A 10525-nucleotide genomic window follows, 5' to 3' on the forward strand; every position below is an offset into this window, starting at 1 on the left:
CAACTGACCTCCGACCTCTCCAGCTCAGGGCCCTCCCTGGGGAGGAGGGTGGTCACATCCCCTGCAGCTGCCCACCCGTCTTCTTCCTCACCCTCCCATTCCACTGCTGTAGAGCAAAACCAGCCCCACTGGCCCGGTGCCCTCCCCTCTGGGCATCTCCTTCACCTGCTCCGCCGCCTCCCCCCCAACCCAGGGGACTGACTGCTCAGGCTGGTGCCCACCAAGGGCCCGGCCCCCCGACTTCCCTTCTCCCCTCTGAGTGCAGTCACTGCCGCTGACCAGCTCCCTCTCCTCCCCTCGTGCTCCCAGACCTGAGTAAGGAGGCAGGGCTCCGGGGGCCCTCCCCTCCCCTCCCCACCTGCACCCCACCAGCACCCGGGCCCCCTCTGCTCCACTGATCTGCTTTATACCACCTGCGTGAAGTACTTCCTCAGACCAAAACAAAACAAGCCAGCAACGCCCTCTGCACACACCACTAGCCCCCGGGGACACCGGCATGGGCACTACCTTCTGTGCTCCCTGGGGCTGTGGGGAACGCTGGGTGGATGTGGCCCCGGAGCTGACCCAGGACCTGTGGCCTTGCTGCGCAGTGACATGGCTCCCTTGCTGCACGGGGTGAGTGAGAGTCATTGACTCTGCTGGGGCCTCGTGGTTCTAGCAAGAAAGACCTCAGAGGTGTGGGGAGCGAGAGCAACCTGCCACAGAGGGGGCATGCCCAGGACACTAAAATGCCAGGGTGTGGAGGCCGGGGTGGTCCCAACTTTAGGGGTGATGCTGTGACTTGAGCCCATTGGCGGGGACCCTGGGGAGGGAAGAGGTTCACCCGGATGCCAAGTGGCCTGCTGGCCCAACAGCCACAAGCTGCCCATATGGCTGCTGGCAGGCATCATACTATTTCCCTCAAAATCTGCTCAGTTGATTGTGTCCCCTCTCTGTGTGTGAGCTTCTTCACCTGTGAAATGCAGATGCACCACCACCTCTTGGGTCATGCTGGCAAGGGGCGGTGTGGCCTGTGTGCTGGGCACATGGCCCAGCCCTGTACCCCCCTAAGCATGAGGCCTTGGGCCATGGTGTTTTACCCCACCTGGCCTGTCTCCCTGTCTGTGAAATGGGACAGAAACAGGACCTACCACTTAGCACCTGTCATGGGTTGAATCATGTCCCACAGTGAGATTCATGGAAGTTCTAACCCACAATGGCTCAGAATGTGCCCTTCATGGAAGGAGGGTCTTCGCAGGCATAAGGCGAGTTCATACAGGAGCAGGGTGGGCCCCTAATCCAACAGGACTGGCATCCTTCCAAGGAGCGGAGACACAGACAGGGAGAAATGCCCCAGGATGACACAGACATATTGGGGGGGGGGGGTGCCACATGATGATCCAGGCCAGACTGGAGTGATGTGCTTACAGGCCAAGCGGATTCTAAGAGGAAGGCCTGGGCCAGTTCTCCTCGACAGCCTTTGTTTGTGAGCATGGCCCTGCCAACACCTTGATCTCCGGCTTCTGGCCTCCAGAACATGAGATGGTGCGTTTCTGTTCTAAGCCTCCTAGTCCACGGTACTGTGACGGCCGCCCCGGGAAGTGAATGCAGTGCTGTCCCCGGGATTCCCACACAGCACAGGATGTGTGGGGTGAACAGCAGCTGCGGTCAAGGCCAGCACGTGCCCATCCCAGGCACCCTGTTCCCATCCCGTGCAGCCCCGCCCACGGGTGCAAGGCCTACCTGCTGCCCAGGAAGCCCATTGCCAGCTCGGCCAGCTCGCCCTCCACCTCCTCTGGGCTCAGCGCTGCCCCCGGGACCTTCCACGGCAGAGGGCTCTCCGGGCGTGGGGGTGCTGGGAAGTCGTGGAGGAAAGCATTCAGGAAGCCCAGGGTCTCCTCTGCCATCTGGCTGCTCTGCTGTGGGGCTCCAGAGGCCATGCCCAGAGCATCCCGGGGGCCTCTGCTGGGGGCCCAGGTAGTCTTCACTCTGGGGAGAGGTGTGGGAGTCAGCAACACAGGACGACGGGCACCCTGCTCTCTGTGTAGCTGCGCCCCGCGAGTGCACAGCACCTCGCTTTCTCTTCTTCATTGAAGCAGCACATGGCAGGTGCCACACTAAGCCCAGCGCCTCAAGGCAGAAGGGCAGGGCCACCCAGCCTCACACATAGTTTAGGGGCCCTACTAAATGGAAGTAGATCCTGGCCAGTGTCCTGACACAGGTATGAGAGGGGACACTGGGGAGCCCAGAGGAGTGGCTTCAGGAGACAGCTGGGAGCAGGGGCTGCCTGGGTGTGTGGAAGGAGAAGTGACAGGAAAGGAAGGGGTTTTTGGTGCAAGGTGGCTGGTCTGGCAAAAGGTGGTCAGGAGAGGGACACCAGGGCCGGGCCCCTGAGGCAGATAAACATGGCAGGTGAGGGGGCTTGACCTGACCCTGGGACCTGGGCAGCCAGGAGGAGAGGAGGTGATCCCATCAGGCCTGTGAGCCTAGAAGTGGTGACGAGGGGGAAGGGGGACACCTGCCGGGGAAGGAAAGAAGGGCCTGGATGGTGGCAGGGCCAGTGTGCAGGGGAGGGCCAGCCCTGGGCTGTTTCGAGATGGACCCGTCGGGGAGCTTGGAGGCCCAAAGGCCGTGGAGCACCCCAGAGCATGGGCAGGATAGAAGCAGAGGGTTCACCCAGGACAGATGGGGCATCTGGGACACGTCCGCTCCAGTCGGAGCAGTCCTGGGCCTGCTGAGCCCCGGCTGGAGGAAAGGCCGCAGAGCCCACCACCCTGGGCACTGTACCCCATCTCCCGGGCTCTTCCTCCCTGCTTCCTTAGGAAGGCTGGGCCTCACCAGTTGCCAGGCCCTGTGCACTGCCCGGGAATTCACACGCACATCCCCTGGGAGCCAGGACAAGCCCCAGTTCACAGATGGGAATACCGAGGCTGAGAGAGGAGCAGCCCTTTGCCCGAGAATCCATGATGGGGTCCAGGAGGGATTCTGTCGCAAGCTTGTCACTACCCCACCTCCTCCTCTCACACGAGGGCCTCATACACCTCTTGCCCCACCCTCCTGCAAGGTGGACCCCCCAGTTCACCTCCCCCAGCTCAGAACCCGGGCGTACTGGCAGCCCGCCCACTCCCCTCCCCTGCTCCATTTCTCTGCCTCCTGGGTTCACATGCTAGCAAAGGGCTGTCTGCCAGGCTCCCGGAAGTCTGCCTGGACTCCTGCCTCCCACTCTCACTCCCCCAGACCCAAACGGACTGCACGTCATCCTTCCAGGCCCCTCGCTGCCCCACCCTTCCCCACCTGCTATCCAGGCCCCACTGTCCACCGCACACACCCAGGGTGTCACCTCCCTGCCGCCGCCCTCAGCACAGGCCCTTCCTCTCCGGCTGGGACCTGCTCCCTCTCAGGGTTTCTCAGGGCTTCCAGGCCAGGACACTCTTCAGAACAAATCCCCCAAGTTTATCCCCCAGGGAAATATACAACACCCTCTGACAGGATTCCTTAAGGGTCTAAGCAGCACCCCAAGTTCTAGGAGGGGAATTTAGGGATCAATTTCCTAGCCCTTCCCAGAGGGCAGGACCACAGGAGAGAATCTTCTGGAAGCTCTATGCCTGCAAACTTTGCCAAAGGGCAGCTGTGGACAGGGGTTTGGAGTTGGAGGATGGAGGGCGTTGCAAATGAGAAGAGGTGCAGGAGCTCACTGCCTGCTGAAGGGCACAGCCGGGTGGAGGGCCGGCCCTGTTGGGAGACACTAACTTAGTACACATTTCTGGAAGAATAGGAAAAATACAGGAAGAGCATGGCAGTGAAGGGGAGAGGGTATGCTACATGTCTGATCAGCAGAGGATTTGGAGGGAAAACGGGGGAAAATTTTAGAAAACACAAAACCTTTCTCTTTCAGAGGCAGGAATCGAAAGTTAATTTTTTTTTTTTAAGTAGACACAGAAATAATATAGAAATAAGGGCATTTCTGATGAAAGGTTATGGGGACAGCCTTAAACTGTTATCCTTCATATTTGCTCATAAGTAGAAGTAAATATATTGCAGCCTGGGGTTACAGAAGGCCAACAGGTAAAAAGATGAAGAATGTAAACTAGCTATGGAAAAGTCAGGATGAGAGCAGGACAGAAAACTACATTATAACCACAAGGATAAGACTGTGAAGTGGGGGAATCAGAAAAGCCCATGGGGGTGGTGAGGGTCAACCGGGGGGAAGGCTGGGAGGCCTGGACAGCCACAGTGGCCAAGCTGCAGAGCACAAGAATCAAGCCAGGGAAAAACAATAAGATGGGTGAATTGCACAGCAGGCCCGGGCACCATGGGCAGAGAAACAGGCCCACCCGCCTCCTCTGCTCACAAACAGCTCTGGCCTCCTGATGATGCTAGGGGGAGAGAAATGTAAGTAATGCAGAGCTGCCCCCGGACAACAGCTAGCGCCCACAGGCCAAAAAATGCTGCCGGCTCAGTAAGATTATTAGACCAGAAACAAATAGTCTATAGGCACTGAAATGGGAGGCTCAGAGTAGCTCATGTAAATGCCTGATTAGGATCAAACAGAGAGCAGTCTGCTCACTGACCCCCCCAGAAATCCCGGGAGGGCCCCAGTTTGAGAAATCCTGGCCCACAGTGTAAAGCAAAGAATCCAAAACACTTAACCTTTGGCCTCACTTGCTGGTGGCATCTGCTGACATTCCAGAATGCACTGCCCTGTCTCTACTTCCAGCCTTGGGGTGCTGCTCCTTGGGCCTGAAGGCCCCCCTTGTCTGCCCGTTTCCCTGGGCCTTGCCCTGGCCCACCCCCGAGCCCAGGGTCCAGCATGGGCCTGGACAGCAGCCTATGACATGGGGGCTGAGTGGGGCCTGGGAGCGCAGGGGGGTGGGCAGCACAGGTGGCAGTGCTTGTGTGCACGCCTGGCCTGCATCTGCCAGGGAGCTGGCTGGCACACTGTCAGGGTCTGAGCCAGCTGCCCTCTGATAGACAGGCGGGTGGCCCAGAGCCACCCTGCCTGCGGAGAACTGACCGGGCTTGTTTCCGAATCACCCAGCGGAAGCGGGCGAGGGAGCACCAGGAGGCAGCTTTCCTTCCCCGGGGCCCATCTGGGGAAAAGGACAGGGCAATCGCTGTCCTTGCCTTCCTTTTCCAACAAACTGATCACATCACACAAGCTGTGAAGGATGCCACACAAATATGAGCAAACAGTCCCAGCCCTGGGAGCCCAGGGCCTAGAGATAAAAGCACAAAGACCACTGGAGGAGAGATTCCTACCTCAAATGGGGCCTTGGAGGCAGCCCCCGGAATACTGGGAAGGCCTGGGGATGGTGCTGGGGCCCTGACCCCTTGTGAAACCAACAAAAGGGGACAGTCTCAGGAATGATGCAGTGGTCAGCTGGCTGGCAGTAAGACAAGGCAATCCAGTGTGAGGCAGAGCCAGGCCTGATGCAGGCTGCCAAGCTGGGTACCCTGGTGAGGGTCCCTGTGGGGCAGGGCTCGTGTATGAGGCTGTGTGAGTCGCCTAGGATCCGGGGAGGGGGAGCGGGGGGAAGCGCATGGGAGGAATGCGGGGCCACCAGCCCCCACTGCAGCCTGCCTCAGCTAGTCTGGCCAAATGCGGCCCTGTCGCTGGATGCTCCCGGCTCTGGGAACGTGCCAGACGACGTCTGCCAGGGCCCATGGCTGTTGCCGCCGCTCTGAGGGAACTTACTGTACCCTCTTCTCACCTCTTAACACCTGTTACTTCCCCCTCCTCTTTCCAGGTGACGACTGCCGCAGAAGGGCCACATAACCTCCCAACAGTTCCTCGGCAGGGTTCACACTAGCGAGTCCCACTGTGGGGCCCGGCTCCCAGCCATGGCAGAAACCCCTCATCAGTCGCCAACCTCGGGTTCAGCCTCTCCCATGGCCCTGTCTCCCATTTCTGTGCCCCCTGCCCTGGGGCAGCCCCTCAGCTCCGTGCTTCCAGCCTTGCCTCAAGGCACTCCCCTTTGCCCTCAGACCTCCCTGATCCAAGCTCTGCTCAGACTGTCACACCTTTGGGGTCCAGCTGGCTTCTGTGGTGCTACAGCTTCTGCTTGCACCTGACTTTTAAAAAGTCCATTTTTCTCTTTCCATTTAAAGTATTTACATTCCTCTAATTTACCAGTTTTGACTCAATGAAGTTCAATTAATGTATGTTTGTACAACTCATGACTTTGGTGGTACTGACAAAATACTTGTTGAGTCCTGCTTAGCTTCAGAACCTGAGTGAAGGAAAAAACAGCAACCCTTAAAACAGGAAACTGCATTCACTGTAACAAAAGTATTGTATTCATCATTAAACATTTTACTCCAAATGGAGAATCTTCTTTATTCATAACTAATCCCTGGGAAGAGTTTGGTGTAAACCCTTCCAGATGTTTTCCAACATATATTTCTTTCCTTTTAAATAATGTATGGTAAAATATACATAAGTATAACATCATTTTACCCACTTTTAAGTGTACAGTTCTGTGACATTAAGCACGTTCACATGGTTGTGCAACCACCACTTTTTATAGGCTCAACTTTTTCACTAGATTATGAGCCCCCTGAGGCCAGGGAGGCCACCCCCGTCTGTCCTCTTGGACATAGCAGGGCCCTTGGTGCCTGGCAGCTGGAAAGTGTGAAGGCAAGAGGGAGCGTGCTGGCTTCCTTCCACCGCCACCCGTGGGTGGTGTGGGCTGAGATATGCAGCCTGAGCCAACTAACACACTGCTGAGCACAGTGGGCAACAGAGAAAATATTTTACAGGCAGGCTCCCTTCAGGCGGTATCTCAAAGGAATTCTACAAATGAACTTGTGCGGAGGTTTACAGCCTTCAAAGTGGTATTTGTTCTGTTTACCTCTCACAACTATGCTGAGAAGCACATGGTATTAGGTCACATTGCAGATGAAGAAAAAGCTCAGGGAGGGTAAGCAACCCGCCTAAGGCCACACAAGTAGGAAATGGCAAAGTTGGGCTCAAATCGGGTCCTCCGATGCCTTTGTCACTTCCACCCGGGTTGCAGGAGGAAGAGTGAAATTAGACATAGGCAAGATATGGGCATAAAGGCCAGAAGTGAGCTGGAGACCTCAGAGTGCCAGCCTCACATTCTATCTCCCATGGTGGGGGTACCGTTCAGCCCACAGAACTTGCCCCAGGGAACGCCATGAGGACATGTATCACTCAGGATATGTGTCACTTCCAGCTCGGTGGAAGGCTGTGGGGGAGAAGTCAATCACTATCCAACCAGACCCACTACATGTTAGGCCCTGTGTGGAAATCCTTACAATCAGGTGCACAGAGAGGTTAAGTGGCTTGCCTGAGGCTACACAGCTGCGCGGGTGCAGCCCATCCCCGTCTCCCCGCCTGGGGTTCTCACACGCCTCTAACTAAAGCTGCTGCAGCCCAAGCACTCGCTTCAATTAAAACACCTTAAGTACGCTTGGGAGAGGGCCATGGGGTGGGCGCAAAGATGCAGGGGCTGACGGGGTAGGGTCAGGGCTCCTAGGAGGTGGGGGTGGTCAGGGGCTGGAGCCCGAGCAAATGGGGGCGCGTCACCCCTCAGCACCTTATTTTGCTTTACGGCCCTCAGCCCCCACCTGGCCTTGGCTCAGTCACCCCTGCCGGCCCGACTGCCCCCTAGTTCTGCACCCTTAGCTCCCCAGCCCCCGGGCTCCCCGCCTCGGGGCCCTCAGGTCCCCGGCTGCTCGCTCCCCCCACTCGCCCCCCGAACCCTGGGTCTCCTCACCTCGGCCTCCCTAGGCCCCCTGTTGTTCCTCAGGGCCCCGTTTCACCCTGTACACCTAGGGCCCCCACCTGAGCCTTACCCCGGCGTCGTCAGCCCTGCGGGCCCGCGCCCCGAGCCTGCCCGCCCCAGGTCCCCGCGGCCTCACCTGCCACTCCGCCACTCCGCGCCCCACGAGCCGCTCCGGGCCGGCCCCGCTCACTTCCCGTCCGCGGCTCCGCGGGTGCTGCGCAGGCGCAGTCAGCCCCGGGCGGGCGGGGCCGGACCCTGCTGCCCCCTGGCGGTGGCCTCCCGGCTCTTTCATTTTAGGTGGGGAAGAGCTGCGCTCCCCGCAGCGGGTCGAGGCCCGCCCATCCTGAGGTCTGGGTCCGCGCCGCTCACTGTGTGGAGTGGCTTCACTTCTCCAGGCTTGGGTGGCTGGGCACACGCCGGAAAGCAATCTCTACCTCACAGCGCCCGGAAATTAAACAACGTGTGCTGTCATCTGGTTCAGGTGCAAAGCAGGATGCAGCCCAGGGCCCGCAGTGCATCAGGCAAGAGGCACAGTACCCACCATGCTTCTAGCAGCTGTGTTAGTTATCTATTGTTGCAAGGACATTACCACAAACATACACAGTTTATTATTCACAGTTTGGAGGTCAGAGAAGTCTGCAAGGTCCCGTGGGCTAAGTTCAAGGTATCAGTAGGATGCATTTTTCTGGGAACTCTCGGTGGAAATCCACGGGACCTTCAGGTCCACACACGAGCCCGAGGGAGTTAAGGTCTCTGGGGTGCCTCACTGCCAGCAGGGGTTTAGCGAAGCCGGGAACCTAACTAGCAGTTGACTGATGTGAAAGGAAACCACCTGGGGAGGGGGTGGGTCTAGAAGGCAGGGGGTGTGCGGGCAGAGAGGCAGGGTGAGAGGGGTGTGCCAGCTCACCCCGTTCTCCTACACACACTCCTAGATCCCACAACCCCTTGTTAGTGTGGTGTCCCTGAGCAAGGCTTGAGATCACATCTTATAACCTGTGACTTTGGACATGTTCCTTAGCTCACCTGAGCTCAGTTTCTTTACCATAAATATGGGGACAATAGCAATCAACCTATCTCATAGGGTTGCTGGGATTTTGCATGGTTTCTCAAAGTGTGTCCGGGACCACCTGCATCAGAATGGCTGTGGTGAAGTTTGAGAACTACAGTGCAGGTGTAGTGGTGCATGGGACAGGACGTCCCTCACTGTAAAGTGGGGTGCCCATGAAAGCTGATATACCTGAGGGCTTCCTCAGCTGGGGCCCACATTAGACTCTTTGGAACAGATTCTACTAGAGGCTGGTGGCTTAGAGAAGATGGCAAGGAGAGGCATTGCCACTTGGCTGGGAGCTTGCCCATCGCCAGCACAGGGCCAGTGACGTGCCTGTGAGATTACCTGTGCCCTGTGCCCTGTCACCCGCCCTTACCCCAATCTGCATCCTGTCTCGCCTCAGCTCCTGGCTCTTGGCTTTCACCTCTGTGAAAAGGTTCTCAACATCACCCACCCCACCCAGCCAATGAGTTTTGAGCTTCTCTGCTTCTGACAAGGCTGCATCCTGGGCCAGGTGAGCAGAGCCCGGGGCTCCCGAGGTGCCCAGCTCGGCTTTTCCTCCCTCCTCCGCCCTCTGCCTGAACTCTCTCCTGGACCCTTACTCTGGAACCCAGCCCTGAGGCCTCTGTGGCTCCCAAGGACCTCATGTGTCTGCAGGTAGTTGCAGCACCCTCCCTCCTCCTCCGTGATTCCACTGCTCTTGGTGAAGAAGTGTGAACCCTCATCCCGGACTTACCAGGGCACTTTCAATGGGATGCCCACCTGGCCTCCTGTCCACAACAGGGCTGCCTTCTAATAGGGGGCCCTTGTCCCCTTTGGCAGCTGCTGTCTTCAGGTCTTCAAGGGCCTGGAGGGGAGCAGGTTCCTATCTGCAGCATGTGGAGGCTTCTCCTGTCTAGTAGCCCTGGAAGGGGTGCTACACTCAATTGAGCAAACACACTAGGCTACCCAGTGTTAGTGCACCAAGGTCTCAAGGTGACAGGGGTGGGTGTTGTCAAGGGCAATAGTCTGTGTGCAGCCAATTCAACTGGCCAGCCAGCCAGTCCCTGACGCTGTGAGCCATGTGCAAAGGCCTGGCTGGCAGGGGCTCTGCCCTATGTCCCCTCAGAGCAGACCAGCCAGCAGCCACTGCTCTCCCCAGCCTTGAGGGCAGAGGTGCAGACCCTGTGCGAAGGGGGCTCAGAAGGCAGTCCTGGCCTAAAGCGGCCTCGTCTCGTCCTTGCCTCCTCACTCCTGCAGCCATGCTGGAAGTAACAGGACGCCACTGGATAGTATGAACGAAGGGACCCAGAATGCGGACTCCAGCTTTGAAAGCTCAGACCTCGAAGGAGAGTCACACACAGGGGACAACTGCAGAGTCACAGGAAGGAGCCCTCCATAATGAGCCCTACTTGAGGCTGAGGCCTCGGGGGAAAGCTCTCCCTGGGAAGGAATGGGTGGTCTGTGCCCCTCAGAGCCCTCTGTTAGGGCTGCCTCCCTGCAGGGGTCCTGGAGCAGAAGGGAGGCTGGTCACCTTCCTATGGAGAGAAGGCCGTCTCTCCTCTGATGGTGGCAGAGTGGTCACAGCCCGGGGCTGGGGACTCTGCCCACCAGCACATGTGCCTGGTCAGTGCCCCAGAATCTGACGGGAGCAGTAGGGATGTGGGAGGAGCACAGCCTTCTAAGAGCATCATCCTACGACACCACCCCGGCAGCTGCGGGGGCAGCCTTCCCAAAGCAACACCTCCCTGCCTCACTGCGTGTTCTCTTG

The 10525-nt window shown here is 58.2% G+C and overlaps 1 protein-coding gene across 4 annotated transcripts in view; it reads right to left on the reverse strand.

Moving 5' to 3' along the window:
• Window positions 1-7976, reverse strand: part of PPM1F (protein phosphatase, Mg2+/Mn2+ dependent 1F) — a 28110-nt gene extending 20134 nt beyond the window's left edge. Inside the window, exons 1-2 of one of the 4 annotated variants that reach the window (XM_057491335.1) lie at window positions 7864-7976; window positions 1723-1968 (exon numbers count right to left, since the gene is read on the reverse strand). In XM_057491335.1, the coding sequence (XP_057347318.1) occupies window positions 1723-1919 (197 nt within the window). In that variant the 5' untranslated portion in view covers window positions 1920-1968; window positions 7864-7976. Of the gene's footprint in view, window positions 1-1722; window positions 1969-7718; window positions 7741-7797; window positions 7820-7863 lie in introns of those variants that run through there. The other 3 variants (XM_057491337.1, XM_057491336.1, XM_057491338.1) reach the window with 3 other exon arrangements.
• Between the last annotated feature and the right edge of the window lie 2549 nt (window positions 7977-10525).

Source organism: Manis pentadactyla, chromosome 14, assembly GCF_030020395.1.
Source record: "Manis pentadactyla isolate mManPen7 chromosome 14, mManPen7.hap1, whole genome shotgun sequence".
NCBI classification, from domain to species: domain Eukaryota; kingdom Metazoa; phylum Chordata; class Mammalia; order Pholidota; family Manidae; genus Manis; species Manis pentadactyla.